Source organism: Rattus norvegicus, chromosome 1 (genome assembly GCF_036323735.1).
Source record: "Rattus norvegicus strain BN/NHsdMcwi chromosome 1, GRCr8, whole genome shotgun sequence".
NCBI classification, from domain to species: Eukaryota; Metazoa; Chordata; class Mammalia; order Rodentia; family Muridae; genus Rattus; species Rattus norvegicus.
The window spans coordinates 218,745,894-218,770,663 of record NC_086019.1 but is presented as its reverse complement, the minus strand read 5'-3'; the positions used below and the strand labels follow the sequence as shown (position 1 = coordinate 218,770,663).

At 40.4% G+C, this 24,770-nt stretch overlaps 1 protein-coding gene and 2 pseudogenes across 1 annotated transcript; all 3 read left to right on the top strand.

The window, feature by feature from the left end:
* Positions 1-11,271: 11,271 nt before the first annotated feature.
* On the top strand, positions 11,272-12,213 carry Or5an1b (olfactory receptor family 5 subfamily AN member 1B). The gene has a single exon (NM_001001041.1). The coding sequence runs from the start codon at positions 11,272-11,274 to the stop codon at positions 12,211-12,213; it is 942 nt and encodes a 313-aa protein (NP_001001041.1).
* A 1,726-nt stretch (positions 12,214-13,939) lies between these two features.
* Rpl7a-ps9 (ribosomal protein L7a, pseudogene 9) lies at positions 13,940-17,285 on the top strand (annotated as a pseudogene).
* Or5q2-ps1 (olfactory receptor family 5 subfamily Q member 2, pseudogene 1) lies at positions 20,781-21,295 on the top strand (annotated as a pseudogene).

Below are 24,770 nucleotides of genomic sequence, written 5' to 3'. Positions count from 1 at the left end.
ACCAAATTTACACAATATCTTTCTACAAATCCAGCACTACAAAGGATAATAAATGGTAAAGCCCAACATAAGGAGGCAAGCTATACCCTAGAAGAAGCAAGAAACTAATCGTCTTGGCAACAAAACAAAGAGAATGAAAGCACACAAACATAACCTCACATCCAAATATGAATATAAAGGGAAACAATAATCACTATTCCTTAATATCTCTCAATATCAATGGCCTCAACTCCCCAATAAAAAGACATAGATTAACAAACTGGATACGCAACGAGGACCCTGCATTCTGCTGCCTACAGGAAACACACCTCAGAGACAAAGACAGACACTACCTCAGAGTGAAAGGCTGGAAAACAACTTTCCAAGCAAATGGTCAGAAGAAACAAGCTGGAGTAGCCATTCTAATATCAAATAAAATCAATTTCCAACTAAAAGTCATCAAAAAAGATAAGGAAGGACACTTCATATTCATCAAAGGAAAAATCCACCAGGATGAACTCTCAATCCTAAATATCTATGCCCCAAATACAAGGGCACCTACATACGTAAAAGAAACCTTACTAAAGCTCAAAACACACATTGCACCTCACACAATAATAGTGGGAGATTTCAACACCCCACTCTCATCAATGGACAGATCATGGAAACAGAAATTAAACAGTGATGTCGACAGACTAAGAGAAGTCATGAGCCAAATGGACTTAACGGATATTTATAGAACATTCTATCCTAAAGCAAAAGGATATACCTTCTTCTCAGCTCCTCATGGTACTTTCTCCAAAATTGACCATATAATTGGTCAAAAAACGGGCCTCAACAGGTACAGAAAGAAAGAAATAATCCCATGCGTGCTATCGGACCACCACGGCCTAAAACTGGTCTTCAATAACAATAAGGGAAGAATGCCCACATATACGTGGAAATTGAACAATGCTCTACTCAATGATAACCTGGTCAAGGAAGAAATAAAGAAAGAAATTAAAAACTTTTTAGAATTTAATGAAAATGAAGATACAACATACTCAAACTTATGGGAAACAATGAAAGCTGTGCTAAGAGGAAAACTCATAGCGCTGAGTGCCTGCAGAAAGAAACAGGAAAGAGCATATGTCAGCAGCTTGACAGCACACCTAAAAGCTCTAGAACAAAAAGAAGCAAATACACCCAGGAGGAGTAGAAGGCAGGAAATAATCAAACTAAGAGCTGAAATCAACCAAGTAGAAACAAAAGGGACCATAGAAAGAATCAACAGAACCAAAAGTTGGTTCTTTGAGAAAATCAACAAGATAGATAAACCCTTAGCCAGACTAACGAGAGGACACAGAGAGTGCGTCCAAATTAACAAAATCAGAAATGAAAAGGGAGACATAACTACAGATTCAGAGGAAATTCAAAAAATCATCAGATCTTACTATAAAAACCTATATTCAACAAAATTTGAAAATCTTCAGGAAATGGACAATTTCCTAGACAGATACCAGGTATCGAAGTTAAATCAGGAACAGATAAACCATTTAAACAACCCCATAACTCCTAAGGAAATAGAAGCAGTCATTAAAGGTCTCCCAACCAAAAAGAGCCCAGGTCCAGACAGGTTTAGTGCAGAATTCTATCAAACCTTCATAGAAGACCTCATACCAATATTATCCAAACTATTCCACAAAATTGAAACAGATGGAGCCCTACCGAATTCCATCTACGAAGCCACAATTACTCTTATACCTAAACCACACAAAGACACAACAAAGAAAGAGAACTTCAGACCAATTTCCCTTATGAATATCGACGCAAAAATACTCAATAAAATTCTGGCAAACCGAATTCAAGAGCACATCAAAACAATCATCCACCATGATCAAGTAGGCTTCATCCCAGGCATGCAGGGATGGTTTAATATACGGAAAACCATCAACGTGATCCATTATATAAACAAACTGAAAGAACAGAACCACATGATCATTTCATTAGATGCTAAGAAAGCATTTGACAAAATTCAACACCCCTTCATGATAAAAGTCCTGGAAAGAATAGGAATTCAAGGCCCATACCTAAACATAGTAAAAGCCATATACAGCAAACCAGTTGCTAACATTAAACTAAATGGAGAGAAACTTGAAGCAATCCCACTAAAATCAGGGACTAGACAAGGCTGCCCACTCTCTCCCTACTTATTCAATATAGTTCTTGAAGTTCTAGCCAGAGCAATCAGACAACAAAAGGAGATCAAGGGGATACAGATCGGAAAAGAAGAGGTCAAAATATCACTATTTGCAGATGACATGATAGTATATTTAAGTGATCCCAAAAGTTCCACCAGAGAACTACTAAAGCTGATAAACAACTTCAGCAAAGTGGCTGGGTATAAAATTAACTCAAATAAATCAGTTGCCTTCCTCTATACAAAAGAGAAACAAGCCGAGAAAGAAATTAGGGAAACGACACCCTTCATAATAGACCCCAATAATATGGAGTACCTCGGTGTGACGTTAACCAAGCAAGTAAAAGATCTGTACAATAAGAACTTCAAGACACTGAGGAAAGAAATTGAAGAAGACCTCAGAAGATGGAAAGATCTCCCATGCTCATGGATTGGCAGGATTAATATAGTGAAAATGGCCATTTTACCAAAAGCAATCTACAGATTCAATGCAATCCCCATCAAAATACCAATCCAATTCTTCAAAGAGTTAGACAGAACAATTTGCAAATTCATCTGGAATAACAAAAAACCCAGGATAGCTAAAGCTATCCTCAACAATAAAAGGACTTCAGGGGGAATCACTATCCCTGAACTCAAGCAGTATTACAGAGCAATAGTGATAAAAACTGCATGGTATTGGTACAGAGACAGACAGATAGACCAATGGAATAGAATTGAAGACCCAGAAATGAACCCACACACCTATGGTCACTTGATTTTTGACAAAGGAGCCAAAACCATCCAATGGAAAAAAGATAGCATTTTCAGCAAATGGTGCTGGTTCAACTGGAGGGCAACATGTAGAAGAATGCAGATCGATCCATGCTTATCACCCTGTACAAAGCTTAAGTCCAAGTGGATCAAGGACCTCCACATCAAACCAGACACACTCAAACTAATAGAAGAAAAACTAGGGAAGCATCTGGAACACATGGGCACTGGAAAAAATTTCCTGAACAAAACACCAATGGCTTATGCTCTAAGATCAAGAATCGACAAATGGGATCTCATAAAACTGCAAAGCTTCTGTAAGGCAAAGGACACTGTGGTTAGGACAAAACGGCAACCAACAGATTGGGAAAAGATCTTTACCAATCCTACAACAGATAGAGGCCTTATATCCAAAATATACAAAGAACTCAAGAAGTTAGACCGCAGGGAAACAAATAACCCTATTAAAAAATGGGGTTCAGAGCTAACCAAAGAATTCACAGCTGAGGAATGCCGAATGGCTGAGAAACACCTAAAGAAATGTTCAACATCTTTAGTCATAAGGGAAATGCAAATCAAAACAACCCTGAGATTTCACCTCACACCAGTGAGAATGGCTAAGATCAAAAACTCAGGTGACAGCAGATGCTGGCGAGGATATGGAGAAAGAGGAACACTCCTCCATTGTTGGTGGGATTGCAGACTGGTAAAACCATTCTGGAAATCAGTCTGGAGGTTCCTCAGAAAATTGGACATTGAACTGCCTGAGGATCCAGCTATACCTCTCTTGGGCATATACCCAAAAGATGCCTCAACATATAAAAGAGACACGTGCTCCACTATGTTCATCGCAGCCTTATGTATAATAGCCAGAAAATGGAAAGAACCCAGATGCCCTTCAACAGAGGAATGGATACAGAAAATGTGGTACATCTACACAATGGAATATTACTCAGCTATCAAAAACAACGAGTTTATGAAATTCGTAGGCAAATGGTTGGAACTGGAAAATATCATCCTGAGTGAGCTAACCCAATCACAGAAAGACATACATGGTATGCACTCATTGATAAGTGGCTATTAGTTCAAATGCTTGAATTACCCTAGATCCCTAGAACAAACGAAACTCAAGATGGATGATCAAAATGTGAATGCTTCACTCCTTCTTTAAATGAGGAAAAAGAATACCCTTGGCAGGGAAGGGAGAGGCAAAGATTAAAACAGAGACTGAAGGAACACCCATTCAGAGCCTGCCCCACATGTGGCCCATACATATACAGCCACCCAATTAGACAAGATGGATGAAGCAAAGAAGTGCATACCGACAGGAGCTGGATGTAGATCGCTCCTGAGAGACACAGCCAGAATACAGCAAATATAGAGGCTAATGCCAGCAGCAAACCACTGAACTGAGAATAGGTCCCCTATTGAAGGAATCAGAGAAAGAACTGGAAGAGCTTGAAGGGGCTCGAGACCCGAAAAGTACAACAATGCCAAGCAACCAGAGCTTCCAGGGACTAAGCCACTACCTAAAGACTATACATGGAATGACCCTGGACTCTGACCCCATAGGTAGCAATGAATATCCTAGTAAGAGCACCAGTGGAAGGGGAAGCCCTGGGTCCTGCTAAGACTGAACCCCCAGTGAACTAGTCTATGGGGGGAGGGCGGCAATGGGGGGAGGGTTGGGAGGGGAACACCCATAAGGAAGGGGAGGGGGGAGGGGGATGTTTGCCCGGGAACCGGGAAAGGGAATAACACTCGAAATGTATATAAGAAATACTCAAGTTAATAAAAAAAAATGATCAAAAAAAATGGGGTTCAGAGCTAAACAAAGAATTCACAGCTGAGGAATGCCGAATGGCCGAGAAACACCTAAAGAAATGTTCAACATCTTTAGTCATAAGGGAAATGCAAATCAAAACAACCCTGAGATTTCACCTCACACCAGTGAGAATGGCTAAGATCAAAAACTCAGGTGACAGCAGATGCTGGCGAGGATGTGGAGAAAGAGGAACACTCCTCCATTGTTGGTGGGATTGCAGACTGGTAAAACCATTCTGGAAATCAGTCTGGAGGTTCCTCAGAAAATTGGACATTGAACTGCCTGAGGATCCAGCTATACCTCTCTTGGGCATATACCCAAAAGATGCCTCAACATATAAAAGAGACACGTGCTCCACTATGTTCATCGCATCCTTATTTATAATAGCCAGAAACTGGAAAGAACCCAGATGCCCTTCAACAGAGGAATGGATACAGAAAATGTGGTACATCTACACAATGGAATATTACTCAGCTATCAAAAACAACGAGTTTATGAAATTCGTAGGCAAATGGTTGGAACTGGAAAATATCATCCTGAGTGAGCTAACCCAATCACAGAAAGACATACATGGTATGCACTCATTGATAAGTGGCTATTAGCCCAAATGCTTGAATTACCCTAGATCCCTCGAACAAACGAAACTCAAAACGGATGATCAAAATGTGAATGCTTCACTCCTTCTTTAAATGAGGAAAAAGAATACCCTTGGCAGGGAAGGGAGAGGCAAAGATTAAAACAGAGACTGAAGGAACACCCATTCAGAGCCTGCCCCACATGTGGTCCATACATATATAGCCACCCAATTAGACAAGATGGATGAAGCAAAGAAGTGCAGACCGACAGGAGCCGGATGTAGATCTCTCCTGAGAGACACAGCCAGAATACAGCAAACACAGAGGCGAATGCCAGCAGCAAACCACTGAACTGAGAATAGGTCCCCTATTGAAGGAATCAGAGAAAGAACTGGAAGAGCTTGAAGGGGCTCGAGTTCCCAAAAGTACAACAATGCCAAGCAATCAGAGCTTCCAGGGACTAAGCCACTACCTAAAGACTATACATGGACTGACCCTGGACTCTGACCCCATAGGTAGCAATGAATATCCTAGTAAGAAGAGCACCAGTGGAAGGGGAAGCCCTGGGTCCTGCTAAGACTGAACCCCCAGTGAACTAGTCTATGGGGGGAGGGCGGCAATGGGGGGAGGGTTGGGAGGGGAACACCCATGAGGAAGGGGAGGGGGGAGGAGGATGTTTGCCCGGAAACCCGGAAAGGGAATAACACTCGAAATGTATATAAGAAATACTCAAGTTAATAAAAAAAGAAAAAAGAAAAAAAAAGATACTTTGGAAAATTCAGGATGTGATTAGAGGAATGACTGAGAGCATGAGTTCAGAAGTTAGGTCGCAAACGCTTGAATTACCCTAGATGCCTAGAACAAATGCAACTCAAGACGGATGATCAAAATGTGAATGCTTCACTCCTTCTTTAAATGAGGAAAAAGAATACCCTTGGCAGGGAAGAGAGAGGCAAAGATTAAAACAGAGACTGAAGGAACACCCATTCAGAGCCTGCCCCACAAGTGGCCCATACATATACAGCCACCCAATTAGACAAGATGGATGAAGCGAAGAAGTGCAGACCGACAGGAGCCGGATGTAGATCTCTCCCGAGAGACACAGCCAGAATACAGCAAATACAGAGGCGAATGCCAGCAGCAAACCACTGAACTGAGAACAGGACCCCGTTGAAGGAATCAGAGAAAGAACTGGAAGAGCTTGAAGGGGCTCGAGACCCCATATGTACAACAATGTCAAGCAACCAGAGCTTCCAGGGACTAAGCCACTACCTAAAGACTATATATGGACTGACCCTGGACTCTGACCTCATAGGTAGCAATGAATATCCTAGTAAGAGCACCAGTGGAAGGGGAAGCCCTGGGTCCTGCTAAAACTGAAGCCCCAGTGAACTAGACTGGTGGGGGGAAGGCGGCAATGGGGGGAGAGTTGGGAGGGGAACACCCATAAGGAAGGGGAGGGGGGAGGGGGATGTTTGCCCGGAAACCGGGAAAGGGAATAACACTCGAAATGTATATAAGAAATACTCAAGTTAATAAAAAAAAAAAAAAGGAAAAAAAAAAGAAGTTAGGTCGCCATTACTGGAAAGAGACTCAGTTGTGTAAAACTGTATTACTCTAGAAGAGCAGCAAACACAGTGCATTCATCATTTTACCTGAGAATACAGTTATATAGAACTCAGCTCACAGGGTTGAGATTTAGCTTAGATTTACAAAGCATAACAAGTTATCTAAGAAGCAATGTTGTTTTAAAGCACACCTTGGGTTTGTGAATGGCATTTAGGTTAACATGTTTGTGGCTTGGGGCATGGCTCAGTCAGTAAGGTGGTTGAAGCATTAGAATGAGGAATTGAGTTTGAATAATCAACATTCAAACAAAAGTCTACAAACAAGTATTTTGTTTTGTTGTGTTTTGTTTTTTAAATTATACAAACTTTTTTTTGAGGCATGCTTTAAAGTATAAGAAAATGAAGAGAACACCCAAAATTACTCTATATGAAGAGAGTATTCAGGATTTTCCTGGAATGACATGTTTTTGGTACTGATATTTATTATTATTCTTTTTTTTCTTTATTAACTTGAGTATTTCTTATTTACATTTCAATTGTTATTCCCTTTCCCAGTTTTCAGGCCAACATCCCCCTAACACCTCCCCCTCCACCTCTATATGGGTGTTCCCCTCCCCACCCTCCCCCCAAAAATCACATTCGCTGGGGGTTCAGTCTTAGCAGGACCAAGGGCTTTGCCTTCCACTGGTGCTCTTACTAGGCTATTCATTGCTACCTATGAGGTTGGAGCCCAGGTTCAGTCCATGTATAGTCTTTGGGTAGTGGCTTAGTCCCTGGAAGCTCTGCTTGGTTGGCATTATTGTTCATATGGGGTCTCAAGCCCCTTCAAGCCCTTCCAGTCCTTTCTCTGATTCCATCAACAGGGGTTCTGTTCTCAGTTCAGTGGTTTGCTGCTGGCATTCGCCTATGTATTTGCTGTATTTTGGCTGTGTCTCTCAGGAGAGATCTACATCCAGTTCCTATCAGCCTGCACTTCTTTGCTTCATCCATCTTGTCTAATTGGGCGGCTGTATATGTATGGGCCACATATGGGGCAGGCTGTGAATGGGTGTATATTCTGCCTCTGTTTTAATCTTTGCCTCTCTCTTCCCTGCCAAGGGTATTCTTGTTCCCCTTTTAAAGAAGTGAAGCATTTGCATTTTGATCATCCATCTTGAGTTTCATGTGTTCTCTGCATCTAGGGTAATTCAAGCATTTGGGTTAATATCCACTTACCAATGACTGCATACCATATGTGTTTTTCTGTGATTGGGTTACCTCACTCAGTTGCCATCCATTTGCCTATGAATTTCATAAAGTCATTGTTTTTGATAGCTGAGTAATATTCCATTGTGTAGATGTACCACATTTTCTGTATCCATTCCTCTGTTGAAGGGCCTCTGGGTTCTTTCCAGCTTCTGGCTATTATAAATAAGGCTGCGATGAACATAGTGGAGCATGTGTCTTTTTTATATGTTGGGGCATCTTTTGGGTATATGCCCAAGAGAGGAATAGATGGATCCTCAGGCAGTTCAATGTCCAATTTTCTGAGGAACCTACAGACTGATTTCCAGAATGGTTGTACCAGCTGCAATCCCACCAAAAATGGAGGAGTGTTGCTCTTTCTCCACATCCTCGCCAGCATTTTCTGTCACCTGAGTTTTTGACCTTAGCCATTCTCAATGGTGTGAGGTGAAATCTCAGGGTTGTTTTGATTTGCATTTCCCTTATGACTAAAGATGTTGAATATTTCTTTAGGTGTTTCTCAGCCACTTGGCATTCCTAAGCTGTGAATTCTTTGTTCAGCTCTGAACTCCATTCTGAATAAGGTTATTTGTCTCCCTGCGGTCTACCTTCTTGAGTTCTTTGTATGTTTTGAATGTAAGCACTTGAAATTCCTCTCATTTGTATGGAGAAAATATTACTGTTAGGATGATTGGTTTAGGTTAAGAGTTTGAAGAAAAATGTCTGTGTAGCTTTAAAAGTGCATTGTGAACAAGGCAGTGTATGCAAGAGCAACCAACTGTTATCAAGCTATGTGACTAGCCAGCTGTGTCACTAGGGGAAAATTCTTTAACATTTCTGATCTCATGATTGCAACCTAAAAGTTTGGAGTTTGAAGACTAGAAGATCTCCTGTGATCTTTCTACAAATAGCTCTTGGGTCCATAGAGTAATAACCCTGAGATCATTATAGGACGAGAGGGAAGTGGAGAATCAAAACACATGGCAAAGTGGGCCCAAAATCATTAGGGAAGTCACCCTAGCAACCATTACACCAGAGAGAAACTATCTGTAGTATTTCCATGTAATTGGCTTTTCTCCTTCCACCTTAACACTCAACAGGATCCCAGTGTTCCTGTATCACTTGCTGTGAGTGGATAACTAAGTCCATGGCCAAAAGCATTCGCTAAGAAGAAAAATTGCACTCATCAGGAAAGTACACAGAAAGAAAAACAGGTAGTTTGAACCTTCCAAAAGAACCACATCTTCTTATAGGATTGGGGTTGGAGCTAAATGTCAAGACTGTGAATGTAGAATCTGTGTTATGTCAAGACCTATGAAGTTTTTACAGTAGGACTTATATGGGACAAGGTTTATAGATAATTACCTCATCCATCCATCTCCCCTCACCTCAAACTTTCTTACTCTGAAAACCATTTCTTTCTCTTTACCCAGATTACCGAACTTCAATAAGTAGAATTAACTCAAACATAAAATTCTAAATTAATTTGGAGAGTGAAGTGTGTTAAAATGCTAAATATCTTACTTCAACATTTTTTGCCTTCTGTTTGTTGACTTGTATTATAAGGGAATAGAGGGATCTTCAACCTAAAGAAACTGTGAATCTCAACCCTGACAGTGGCGTAAGGCTTCCAGAGAGATGTAAATCAAAACAAACTTAAATTTGTTTCAAGAATGTTAGTTGAGATAAAAATATGCTTATCTACACTTGCACTTTTCTTCATCTCTACAGTTTGCCCTTTTCTTCATCATTGGAATAATATTTTGTTTCTCTTCTTCAGAATTCTGCTTTAAAAATAAGAACTCAGTCTCTGTAGAAATATATAGCTTGATCCATAACTTCCGGTTAGCTAGAGATAAGGTAAGTGTTAAAGGAATGACACAGTCATTTCTTTTGCCCATTGGAAGGCTTCAAACAGCTCTTTATTGATCTGCTTGGTTGTGCTGGCAAGTCTGAGAAAACCAGGATGACAAAGCAGATATCCAAACTCAGGCAACATGAGCAGATAGCATGGGTCTGAACATCAGCCTTCTGGCTTCTTTAAATCAAATCATCTGTTATTCAGCAACATTCTCTGCTTCACCTGTTTTTGTGCCTCACACACCTCAAACTGATCACATCTTTGTCAGATCAGCACTGGGAAACATATCCATTAGCTACTTGTACCTAATGAAGTTCTCATTTAAGGTTTACATCAGAAAACTTTCCTTCTCTAGCTGTCCAGAGAGATAGTGAACACAGGGAACATATTTGTGAAAGACAGTGAATGAATTATCAAAAACATTGATACTGAGAATAAAAGTAAGAATCCACATTTCCTCAGTCTTTTCTGTGGATAATGGGCTACAGAGAATACACCAAAGCTGAAAAGAGAAACTTTAGTTATGTAAAGCAGCGAAGACAAACTCACAATGTAAGGGTCATCACACCTAAACCTCTTATTCTGAAACTTTGATCGAATTCCTGCTATTGTGCTGTCCACTAACAAAAATACCCTGAAATGAAGATAATCCTTCCTTAGAGCCAAGAATAAATTGCCTACTTCCAGATTGGAAAGAATTCCCAAGATTTAGTCCATGATTTGATTGGGCACAAATGAATAATTCTATCACAATTATAAATTATATAATACTTCAGACTACTTTCAAAATCTTGTATAAGTACATTAGCAAAGCACTTGAGAGATTCTCATAAATAGAGTAACTTTTCCTAAATGAAAAAGATCATAAAAATTACTAAAATGATAATCTGGGATGCAAAACTACTTCATATTAATTTTGAAAGAACAACACCTACACAGTCATGAGTCTTAAGCAGCAATTATACTCAAAAGTGTCAGTAAACCACAAAACTCAATTAATTTCATCAATCACACTTGCCATCTATTTCATAAGCTCAGCAATTTCATGGGCTCATTAATGAATGTTTCTAGTCAATCTTTTAATTATCTTTTTAAATACTCATGACATATGAATCAGATAATATTCTGGAAAACGAGCAGGTTTTCATTAACAGCTGGAAAGGAAACACCAGGCCTTTTCTATGGAAAAGCAATGGAGTTTCTCCCTCTTCAGAATCAGAGGTGGAGACACAAAATGTTAGTATTTTACTTGAGCCAATCACGTGTTCTTTTTTTACTCCCAAATATTAACTAGGATCACGGAGGCAATGATTAAAGAAAGAAACATTACTGAGATCGTACAATTCATCCTTCTGGGATTCTCTGATTTCCCCCATATCAAAGTACTGCTCTTAGTTATGTTCCTCACCCTTTATATTACAACGCTAACCTGGAACCTGTCCCTTATTGTTTTAATAAGGATGGACTCCTACCTCCACACACCTATGTACTTCTTCCTCAGCAATCTGGCCTTTATAGACATTTGCTATATCTCTTCTACAGTCCCAAAAATGCTTTCCAACCTCTTCCAGGAAAATCAAACTATCAGCTTTGTGGGCTGCATTGTTCAATACTTTATCTTTTCCACTATGGGACTGAGTGAATCTTGCCTCATGACAGCCATGGCCTATGACAGGTATGCTGCCATTTGTAATCCTCTTCTCTACTCATCCATCATGTCACCCACACTATGTTCTCAAATGGTGATGGGAAGCTATACAGCAGGACTCATAGGTTCTGTATCTCAGGTGTGTACCTTGCTGCAGCTCCAATTCTGTGGACCTAATGTCATCAGACATTTCTTCTGTGACATGCCTCAGCTATTAAATCTATCCTGCACAGACACTTTTTTTGCGCAGGTAGTGCTTCTCATATTAACAATGTTGTTTTGTCTTTCAAATGCCTTAGCCATCATGGTATCCTATGTCTATATCGTCTTGTCCATTATGAAGATCACTTCAGCTAAGGGTAGGTCCAAGGCCTTCAACACCTGTGCTTCTCACCTGACAGCTGTTTCCCTATTCTACACCTCCAGTGCTTTTGTCTATTTGAGTTCCAGCTCTGGTGGCTCCTCCAGCTTTGACAGATTTGTGTCTGTCTTCTACACAGTGGTGATTCCTATGTTGAACCCTTTGGTGTATAGTCTGAGGAACAAGGAAATCAAAGATGCTGTAAAGAGGCTACAGAAGAAGCTGGGATGCTGCTACTAAAAGATTCTGAGATTTCTGACAGATTTTTCCCAACAAACTACCTACTTACATTGAAGAAAGATTGAAATTAATAATAGCAATATGTACTGTGACTGATTTAATGCTACTGAAACATAACCCTTGTACATCCTGAAGGTTTATCCTTTCATGTTACATCAGAAATCTTTCATTATTTCTTCAAAGTATTCGGAAACATCCAACTTTTTAAGATTGTCCTGCTGCAATAGAAGACTTTTCAGCCCTGGGTCCTGTCCTTACAGAAAATTGTAAGCATTCCTTGGGTTCAGAAATAGTAAACAAAATAAAGCTTTGACCTGAGCTCTTTTCATTGTTTGTTCAACAGAACAGAAACTCATGCCTTTAACATCTGACTTAGTTTGATCAGAAACTCCAGATACCCAACAACCCAAAAATTTCTAACTCTTTCACCTTCTACAAATTTTTTTTTTTTTTTTTTGGAGCTGGAGACTGAACCCAGGGCCTTGCGCTTGCTATGCAAGTGCTCTACCACTGAGCTTAATCCCCAACCCCCGTTAGCTAATTTTTTACTATAAACTATGCTAAAGTTTTCTTTGGGGACTTATAGACAACAAGAATTTCATGCAATCTCCAATTCCTTCAATTCTGAAATTATCAAAGAATGTAAGATAAATGGATTCCAAACAAATTAAGAGAGCTATATCTAAAATAACACTGATTAAATGGAATATAGTAATGATGCATGAAGGATTCTCACATGAAGTCAAATTCTTAAGTTCAAAAGGTATTTGCTGCTTAAATTTAATTGCAAAAAGATTATAGAAAAGTAATATATTTTGCCATAAATTTAGTTATATAATTTTTTCTTCTGAAGCTAAAGATAAAATATGTAACTTAAGATTCAATGGTTATAAGCCACATGTATAGACATGCCAAGGTAGGCCTCTGATATTCTCTTCTCTTCCTGTTCCTCCAAATCTAAACTCCAATTTCATACTCAGAGCTGCAACAGAATACCAACTGCAGTTTTCCATTCCCATTGATCATACCTCTTTTGGATCCTAAAGTCCACCCAGTTCTAACTTCCCTCCCCATCCTCTCTTGATACCTTTATGAAGTTCCCAACCCCAGTAGGTAACACAAGGGTTCCTCTGCCGAGGAAAACAAATAGGATGAATGGAAACCAAAACATTTCCTTTTGCCCCTAAGAAGCAACCAACATCCCATATCCCACATCTTGATACCCTGCCCAGGTCTCATCACCATACCCATTGGAAGAAACCTACTGAAGACTCCCTTTTCCTTTCAACCCATCCCTGACAGTTCACAAAGACTTTCTCCCTCAACTTTCCTTTATCCAACTTATCCCAGAATCCCAACCTACAACACCAGCAGGAATTCCCTGTGAAGACAACAGTTGAGCCACAGCCATCACTCTCTCAAAAGATCCAAGGAAGAAACAGAATCTAAGGAAAAAACAACCATCCAACACAAACTTAGCCAAAAAATTTGCACATAGACCTATAATCCTACCAAACCAAGATATGTAGACATCAGTATAAAATCTCAATCAATACAACCAAGCCAATATTTCTCTTCCAAAGCACAGATATACTATCACAGCAGGTCCTGAATATTCCAACATAGCTGAAGCAAAAGAACTTCTTAAACCAACTACATAAAGATGACAGAGGTCCTTAAAGAAATTAAGAAAAGCAAAGAATTAGAAAAAATGAAAAACCCCTTAAAGAAAGAAAACATAAACACTTGAAAAAAACTACTCAAGACCTGAATATGAAAATAGAAGCACTAAAGAAAATAAAACTAAGAAAATTCTGAAAATAAAAATTTAGGGCTTCTTTCTCTCTCCTTCAGCCGAACAAGATGCCCAAACGAAAGAAGGCCAAGAGGATGAAGGTGGCCCCGCTCCCCCCATGGTCAAGAAACAGGAGGCCAAAAAGGTGGTCAATCCTTTGAGAAGAGGCCTAAGACCTTTGGCATTGGGCAGGACATCCAGCCCAAAAGAGATCTAACACGCTTTGTCAAATGGCCCCGCTACATCAGGTTGCAGCAGCAAAGAGCCATCATATATAAGCAGCTCAAGGTACCTCCTGCCATCAACCAGTCCACCCTGGCCCTAGACAGGCAAACAGTGACTCAGCTGCTAAGCCTGCCCACAAGTACAAGCCAGAAACAAAGCAGGAAAATTGTGGGGAGCAGGTGTGGTGGCAGTCCCAAGATGGCACCCAGGACTGCAGCTAAGTCTCATGACTAGCACCTCACTTCCTCACACACCTAAAACTAGCCATGTCCATTGTGAAAGCTGTGCAGGTGCACCATGACACAAGATCAGGCCATGTAATGTGGACCTATGAACTGAGATTACGTAGACTGGACGGATGAGGCGAAGTTGAGGGAGGATATAAGGGAGTGTGTTCGGGGGCTGAGGGAGGAGGAGAAGAAAAGAAAGATTCCTGCTTGCATGCTGTAAGGTTCCTGAATAAACTGCTTTGAGAAGAACGCTGTGTCGTCGCTCTTTTCTGCGGGTTGGAAACAGAAGCAACAAGTGGTGGCTGGTACGGGGTCATTCGTTCAGAACTTATTGCGGTCAGGGCAGCTAGTGGGTAAGTTCCCAAGTAAGTCGGACGAGAAAAGCTCTCGGATTGAGACTATAAGGTTCCCGGCTTTGGGACAAGTCACACCAAGCACAATAGGGAACTCAACATCAGCTCAGACAGTTCACCAAGCCCTCAAGGATTTGTTAAAAGTGAAAGGAATCGGGCTAAAGAAAGAAATAGTAGAGAATTTTTTAAAAGCAGTGGACCAGATTGCTCCATGGTTTCCGGTGACAGGACATCTTACAATGCCGAGTTGGAAGAAATTAGGGAAAGATTTGAGGTTTGCCAAGGATTTACCAAAAGGAGTGCTGCCAGTGTGGAAATTAGTGAAAAATTGCATAGGGGATGAGGAAAGGTGTGGCGCAGAGCTCAAAAAGGGAAATGAGGCACTAAATCAGGTTAGGGAGGAACGTTCTCAAAAATTAGAGACCGAAGGAAATTCTAGCGAGGGGGAAATGTTGGAAGACGATCTGGAAAGCATCGCCGACAGCTTGGAGAAAGTGAAACTAAAGGTAGAACCATCGGCTCTGGGGCCGCCTCATCCGCCTCCGTACGCTCCAGGCGGGGCAGAGGGATGTAGCTTACATCCGGAAATCTGGAGAGTTTTTGGCATTGCTGCAGCCATTGTTACTGCTATAGCAGTTTCTGCCACCACAGCCATTGCTGCGGCCATATCCCTTACCTCTGTAGTACAGACTGTAGCAGCTATAAGTAATTTATCTGCAGGTATTGCAGAAGCTTTAGATATTCAGGATAATATTAATAGTCAGTTGAAAGCGGGAATTTTGCTGCTGTATCAAAGGATCGATTTGCTCCAGGAACAAGCAGATATTATGATGGAGTTAATGCAATTGGGTTGTGAGGGGAAATATTCAGGACTGTGTGTCACCTCCATACCATTTGTGAATGTCAGTTGTGCTGCTCAGATATACTGTAACATATCTCAGTATCTTACAGAAATTTGGTCTCAACACTTTGATGGACTAGTTCAGGAATTGAGACAATCCATTGTCCATATCAACTCCACTCGAGTGGACAGTCACCGTGGAAGTGGTGGGAAAGGGGAAGTTTAAAGGTGTTGGCCAGAGCTACTGGATCGCAAAGTCTGCTGCAGCACGAAGAGCCCTCTGCAGCCTCAAAGCTAACCAGCCTCTGGTTCCTAACAGCTGAAGCTTCCAAACTCACAGACAGCAAAGCAGTGGACCAGAACCATAGCAGCACACCACAAAGGATGATTCAAGCCGACACAGAGCATGTCCTTAGCTGGAGGACTGGCTGATTAGATTGCCACCGTTGCCTCACGGCTGAAAGAATGGGCTGGGCTTGCTGGACTTGCCCTATGCCGGATTCTTATTAGCGTCCTGGCCTTTTGGTGCATGTGCTGTATATAGTTTCGTCAGCGCAGAACTCAAGCCTTAATGATGCAGGTTTCTGTAGCGGTGGAGATGGGACAGTCTCAAGTATGGCTTGGCGTACTAGAGAAGTAGTCAATGACAGGTAAGGCTCCCTGGGCATGTCACCAAACTAAGACAGGGATCAAACCTAAGCTGTTTGTCTCCCGATGACAGGTAAGGGGCATTGCTGCAGGGGGGCAACCTAAAACAGGCATTCTCTCTGCCAAAAACATAAAGAAGGGGGAGATGTGGGGAGCAGGTGTGGTGGCAGTCCCAAGATGGCGCCCGGGACTGCAGATAAGTCTCGTGACTAGCACCTGACTTCCTCACACACCTGAAACTAGCCACATCCATTGTGAGAGCTGCGCAGGCGCACCATGATGCAAGATCAGGCCATGTGATGTGGACCTATGAACTGAGATTATGCAGACTGGACGGATGAGGCGGAGTTGAGGGAGGATATAAGGGAGTGTGTTCAGGGGCTGAGGGAGAAGGAGAAGAAAAGAAAGATCCCTGCTTGCATGCTATAAGGTTCCTGAATAAACTGCTTTGAGAAGAACACTGTGTCGTCGCTCTTTTCTGCAGGTCGGAAACAGAAGCAACAGAAAAGAAACAAAGGCTGCTGGCCCACACTGAGAAGAAAGCTGCTGGCAAAGAGGATGTCCCAAATAAGAGACCACCTGTCCTCCAAGCAGGGGTCAATACAGTCACCACCTTGGTGGAGAACAAGAAGGATCAGCTGGTGGTGATTGTCCATGATGTAGACCCCACTGAGCTGGTGGTTTTCCTACCTCCCCTTTGCCAAAAGATAGGGGTGCCCTACTGCATCATCAAGGGAAAGGCCAGGCTGGGAGACCTGGTCCACAGAAAGACATGCACCACTGTTGCCTTCACACAGGTTAGCTCGGAACACAAGGGTGCTCTGGGTAAGCTGATGGAAGCTATTGGGACCAATTATAATGACAGATATGATGAGATCTGCCGCCACTGGGGAGGCAATGTCCTGGGTCCTAAGTCTGTGGCTCGCATTGCCAAGCGGGAAAAGGCAAAGGCTAAAGAACTCACCACTAAACTGGGTTAAATGTACACTTAAGTTTTCTGTGCACAAATATAATTACAAAATTTTAAAAAATTAGGAATTCAAACACGAACTATACAGGGAAACTTCACCAACACAAGAGATGAACAAGAGAATCTGGATCTGTGATGATTGTAGGTCTATAGTCAAAGAAGATACAATTGAAGAGATGGATATATCAGTCAAAAAATTGTTAAATCTAAAAAGTTCCTGAAATAACCCATCCAGAAAATCTGGGACAGTGTGAAAAGACCAAACCTAACAATAATAGGATAAAGGAAAGAGAAGAATCACAAGTCAATGATCCAGATAATATTTTCAACAAAATCATAGAAGAAAATTTTCCTAACCTTAAGAATGGCACTCCTATGAAAGTACAAGAAGCTTCTAGAACACCAAAAATATTAGACCAGAAAAGGAGGTCCCATTACCAAAAAAAAAAAAAAATACTTCACCATTAAATGTACAGAACAAAGAAAGAATACTAAAAGCTCCAAATGAAAAACACTAAGTAAAATATAAACTCAGACTTATTAGAATTACACCTGAGTTTTCTATCAAGATTCTTAAAGCCAGAAGGGCCTGAACAAATTGCTGTACTCTCTAAGAGAATAGAAATGACATCCCAGGCTGTAACAGCCAGCAAAACTTTCAATTACCATAGGAAGAGGAAATAAGATATTCCATGTTAAAGCCAAATTTAAATAGTATGTATCTACAAATCCAACTCTACAGAAAGTAATAGATAAAAAATTTCCAATCTAAGAAGTCTAACTACACCCATGAAAACACAGGAAAGAAATAATCTCACACTACTGAAACCAAAAGAAGGAACACACACACACATACACACTCACACATACCAGTACCACAACCAGCAATGTTAGTGGTGCTAAGAGAAATCTCCACAAAACTAAGTAAATAAATAAGAAAAAGGAGGAGGACGAGGAGAGAGAGAGAGAGAGAGAGAGAGAGAGAGAGAGAGAGAGATTTCACAGTATTCACAGTAACAACTTAGCAACACACATGAACAAAAAGAAGTAAGCACATCCAAGAGGAGTAATGGCAGAAAATAATCAAACTGAGGGCTGAAATAAATAAAATAGAAACAAATAAACAAATATACAATACAAAGAATCAATGAAACAAAGGGCTGGTTCTTTGAAAAAAATCAGCAGGATAGACAAACCCTTATCCAAATTAATTAAGAGACCCAGAGAATATTCAAATTAACACAATCAGAAGCAAAAGTGGGAACATAAAAGCTATTGACAGAAGCCAGAGAATCATAAGGATAAACTTTATGAGGTAACCCAATCACAGAAAAACACACATGGTATGCACTCATTGATAAGTGGATATTAGCCCAAATGCTCGAATTACCCTAGATGCACAGAACACATGAAACTCAAGAAGGATGACCAAAATGCAAATGCTTCACTCCTTCTTTAAAAGGGGAACAAGAATACCCTTGGAAGGAAATAGGGAGGCAAAGTTTAGAACAGAGGCAGAAGGAAAACCCATTCAGAGCCTGCCCCACATGTGGCCCATACATATACAGCCACCAAACTAGATAGGATGGATGAAGCAAAGAAGTGCAGGCAGACAGGAACCAGATGTAGATCTTTCCTGAGAGACACACCCCGAATACAGCAAATACATAGGCCAATGCCAGCAGCAAACCACTGAACTGAGAACGGGACCCCAGTTGAAGGAATCTTAGAAAGGACTGAAAGAACTTGAAGGGGCTTTAGACCCCATATGAACAACAATGCCAACCAACCAGAGCTTCCAGGGACTAAGCCACTACCCAAAGACTGTACATGGACTGACCCTGGGCTCCAACCTCATAGGTAGCAATGAGTAGCCTAGTAAGAGCACCAATGGAAGGAGAAGCCCGTGGTCCTGCCAAGACTGAACCCCCAGCGAACGTGATTGTTGTGGGGAGGGCGGTAATGAGGGGAGGATGGGGAGGGGAACACCCATACAGAAGGGGAGGGGAAGGGGTTAGGGGGATGTTGGTCTGGAAACTGAGAAAGGGAATAACAATCGAAATGTAAATAAGAAATACCCAATTCAATAAAGATGAAAAAAAAAACGTTGTATTCCATACAATTGGAAATTCTAAAGGAAATGGATAATTTTCTTGATAGGTACCACTTATCAAAGTTAAATCAAAATAAGAAAAACAATTTATACAGGCATGCAACACCTAATGATATAAAAGTAGTCATTACAATCTCCTACCACCCAAAAAATCCATGGGGCAGATGGTTTTAGTGCAGAATTCAATCAAATGTTCAACAAAGAGCTAATGCCAAAATTATTTCTCAAATAGAAACAGAAAGATTACTGCCACATTCATTTTATGTTGCTAGAGGTACTCCTGCTACTCAAAGCATGTAAAGACTTAACAAAGTAAGAAAATTGCAGGCCAGTTTGTCTTGTGAAAGAGATAAAAACATATTCAATAAAATTCTTGCATTTCAAATCTTAGAACATATCACAAAGATCATTCACCATGATCAAATAGGCTTCATGCCAGAAAAACAGGGATGGTTCAACATATGATAATCAGTAAATCTAATCCTCTGTGTATTTGTGTATGTGTTTATATGTGTGTTTATGTATTTGTGTATGTGTTTGTGTTTATATGTTTATATGTATGTTTATGGGTTACAATTATTCTCTTTCATCATTGTTCATGTTGAATGTATTTCAGCCACTAATGTACAATCTCTATCTAAAGCAAGAATGAGTTTTATATTATAGTTTGTCTTCTGTGTTAACAGTTCTGAATGCTGTCCTGAATGTATATGTTTCTCATGTGCTCCAAGACCACTTTTACAGTACTATAAAAATATATTCATAATTTTTATTATTTAATAAATAATCACATAAAAGTTGCCATTTCAAGTTTTCAAAATCTCTTCTCATGATGTAGATTTTAGATGTCTCTTGCCAGTACTTAATGGTAGGAAAAGGGATAATGTACTAACTGTAATATTTCACCTAAGTTAACAATGTATTTTCTTTTCTTTTTAGTTTTCTTTTCCTTTCTCCTCCTCCTCTTTCCCCTCTCCTTCTTCTTCTTATTGTTCTTGTTCCTGTTCTTCTTGTCTTTTTCTTGTTCTTCTTCTCCTAGTTCTTCTCCTTGTTCTTGTTCTTATTCTTCTTCCTTTTCCTCTTCTTCCTCTTCCTCTTCCCCCTCCCTTGACCTCCCCTCTCCCCCATTCCCCTCCCCCTCCCTCTCCTCCCCCTTCCTCTCCCCATCCTCTTCCTCCTCCCCTCCCCCTCCTCCCCCTTCCTCCTCCTCCTCTTCTTCTTCTTTTTCTTCCATTGCTGTTGTTGCTTTTCATCATCAATAATCATGAAGGCCATGATTGGGGAAGGAAATAACACAATTCATACATCTGAGATTCTTAGATTCCCACACATCACAGAAATAGTCATTTTCTTATCTGCAACTGGAACACATTCCTCATTGTTTTAATAAGAATGGATTCACACCTCCACACACTCGTGTATTTCTTCTTCATGATCTTCCTTCAAAGTCTTATACTATATCACCTCAACAATCACCATGACATTCTCCAAATTCTTCCAGGAGAAGCAAACTATCCACTTTGTGAACTACAAGGTATAATATTTTATCTTTTTCACTAGAGGACTAAGTGAATATTTCCTCATGACAGCCATGCCTGTGACAAGTATGCTGTCATTTGTAACCTATCACCAATCATATCACCTACCCTCTGTGCTTGGATGGTGGTGGGATCCTATATGACTGGACTTACTACTTTTGTATCTCTGATTTGTACCTTGCTGCAGCTCTACTTCTCTGGACTAACTTCAATAAACATTTCTTCTGTGACATGCCCCAGCTATTAAATCTATCCTGCACTGACAAATTCTTTGTACAGCTTCTGCTTGCCATATTAACCACGTTGTTTGGAATAGCAAATGCCTTATTTATCATGATATGGCTATGTAGTCTTATCTGTAGCATATAGTTTCTGCTGCTCTGCTTTAAGCTACCAGGCCAGCCCAGGTACCTTTGGATGCATGCACACATTAGCTTAATTTTTTATATGCTTTTAGCTCAATGACTGGGCTCTTCTAAGCCCTCCTTGACTAGCACAACCTTCTTTTTACTTCCAGATCAACACCTCTAAATCTACCCTCAACTTTAATTGCCTGATTATCTTCTCCTGCTCAGCACCCTAAATCTGCTCTTAACTTAGTTATGTTTCTAATCTCCCATCTGCTATCCCAGCCCTATTTAGGGAGGTGGCCAATGGCTACCCCACCTGAGATTTCACATGGTTGGTGCTTTATCTCTTTCTAAAATGCTACAACTTCTTTCTTCTGCTTGCATCTGCTAGCCTACCTTCACAGACCAGGAATTTCCACCTCTTCCTCCCAACTATTAGCCTAGCATCTTTATTGATTTATCAGGAACCAATTGGGGAACAGGACATTCAGAGTTCACATGCAGAATATCAAAACTATCCTCTACACATTTCCATCATGAGGATCACACAGAATAAAGGCAGTTCTAAAGTCTTCCACACCTATGCTTCATACCTGACAGCTGTTTTCCTCTTCTATACCTCGGGTTTGTTTGTCTATTTGAGTTCCAGTTATGGTGGCTCCTCTACCTTTTTCAAATTTGCTGTCATACTCTGCCCTGTGGGTGATTCCCATGTTGCATGCTTGATTTATAGTCTTAAGAAGTTGCAGCAGAGGACTTCTCATTACCAAGGTCACAAATATGTATCTTTCTGAGATATTTGCCCATATTCTACTAATATGTGTGCATGTATGACGTACTACACAGTTCATAGGGTTTAAACAAAGATTCAATTTTATATAGACAATGATATTAATATGAATCAGTGGTTGTTCTATGTCAGGATGTAGCAACTTGAATTATTGAGTCTTGGAGAATTATTGCTTTACTGACTTCATAGATGATGTCAGCTCCCACTATTCTAGTCAGAGGTATTTATGATAATTGATTTTTGAAACTTTTCCACTTTTTAGCTGTGGAGACTGATGAATGCAGACAGAGGATGTCTGCAGGCTGAAAATACAGTTTTACATTGATGTAAGTAAAATCTCCTGAAATGACCAGTCTGATAGAAATGAAGGCTCATTGCTAGTCATCAAATAAAACCTTGATCACATCTTTTTCTATTATTGCTGTTGGCTAAAAGTGAAAGAAATTATCTAATTATTAAGAGTAGAAGAAAAATGGTCTAATGTTTTCAAGTGGGAGTTATAAATATGCCTGGTGAGGAGTTTTGCATTCAGAATCCATGACAAAGCCAAATCAATAACTGATGTTTCCTAAATCACTGTCATCATATCCAGATGAGACTCCATAATGTACATAGCCAAAAGGATCTCATTACCAAGTTGTTTTTGATAATTCAAGAGTCTCCTTGATTTGATTTGGAAGATTTGTATGATGTCATTGTAATAAGTGTCAATGAAGAGACTGGAAGCCTGGGTAAGTATTGTAATAGAAGGTACTAAAAACAAAAAATATAGGGAGATGGTGCACCTTATTTCTTATCTCCTGTATTCATGCTTTGTGTTTTAGAGTTAGAAGGTGTATGAGATGTTGCAGTAGATGGAAAAGAATAATTATTACATGCATGCTTTTATCTTTCAAGAGCTCTTAAAAATCATAGAATAGATAATTGCCAGGGTCCAAGCCCACTTTTACACCCTCTGTTTCGGGAATGTTCTCAGGAATTTTTCAGGCCCACTTACTCAGCCTCTGTGTCTGGGAAACCTAGCAAGTTATCTGTTCTTATCAGTACACCCACAATTTACACTTTAGAATTGCAGGAACAGAAAGAACAATGGAATGGTAGCGAGGGTGATGAATTGGTCTTAGGCTCTGTTTGGCCTTCCTGTTTGCTTGTCTTTTTAAGCCACTGCCCTGAAATAAAGTTTGAGAGCTTGATCAGACAATCTACTTGCTCTCCTTCTTTGCTGCTCCTGTCCCCCATTCTTTCACCCCCTCCTCAGGTCTCTACTGAACCCCCTGCAGGTTGGGGCAGACAGTGATGCAGACTGGTTTCTCTTTAGTTAAGTATTTGTGATGGTTTGTATATGTTCAGCCCAGGGAGTAACACTATAAAAGTTGTGGCCCTGTTGGAGTAAATGTCACCTTGTTGAAATAGGTGTGTCATTGTGAGTGTGAGCTTTAAGACCCTCAACCTATCTGTTTGGAAGCCAGTATTCTGCTAGCAGCCTTTAGATGAAGATGTAGAACTCTCATCTCTGCCTATTCCTTGCCTGCCTGGATCCTACCATACTCCCACCTTAATGATAAAGGACTGAACCTCTGAACCTGTAAGTCAGCCCCAATTTAACAGGCTGGCATTCAGAGACTGGTTAAGTTCAGCACAGAGCCTTACCAACCTAAGACAGAGGTGCATTGCTTTTGATAGTGCATATTCTATTACAGGTAAGGAAAGCATTCTCAGAACAACTTGAGTCAACTGCAGTCTTGTTTATGAAATAAAAAAGTAGGAGGTAGGAAAGTTTTTGTGACTGCTTGGCAGGAATTTGGCATTGGGCCAGGATAGGGAAGTTAGCACAGACAGGAATCTGATTTTAGGCTAGAACAAAGAAGTAGGCTTCAGGCAAGAATATGACTTTGGCCTAGGACAGGAAGTAGGGTCAGGTATCTTGGTTATCCTGATAAGCCTTAGAAACAATTATCACAGGACTTTGTTTATTGCCTTGCTTGTTCTTAACTAATTCTGTTTCTTGTCTTGCTTTTTCCCTTAAGCTAGAACTGACCTTACTAGTTGCATGTAATTAAAATGGTGTAAAAGCAGACTAGGAAAAAATAAACCCGGCTCAGCCTCAGAACTGGCTGGGGGAAAAAATGTCCTTTATAAGACTTGTCTTGGTCATGGTGTCTGTTCACAGCAGTAAAACCCTAACTAAGACAGCAATTGGTACCAAGGACTGGGGTATTGTGATAGACCTGACCATGTAGGGGTTTTTTTGTTTTTTGTTTTTTGTTTTTTGTTTTTTGTTTGTTTGTTTGTTTTGTTTTGTTTTGAAGAATGTGAATTTGGGGACTTTGGATTTGGAAAGAAATAGAATGCTTTAAATGGGGTTTGATAGCCTACTAGTAGGAATATGGAAGACTTTGTTACTGGGAGTAATTTGAATTGTGCAGATCTATCCCAAAAGGTTTCAGTCGAGAAGAATTTCAGCATGTGGTTAGAGACTGTTTTTGTAGTTTTTGGGGGAAGAACATGCATGCTTTTTTTGCCCCTGTCTGAAGAGTATGCCTGAGGCTATGGTGAAGAGATTCAGACTAATTGCATTGACAAAGAAAAACACAGAAACACTCATCATAGAGTTTGTTTTCTAGTTAATCTCATGAAGAGTGTTTTGATTAAGCATAGCAAGCTCAGAAAAGAAAAATATAAAATATATAGTTTGAGAATTAAA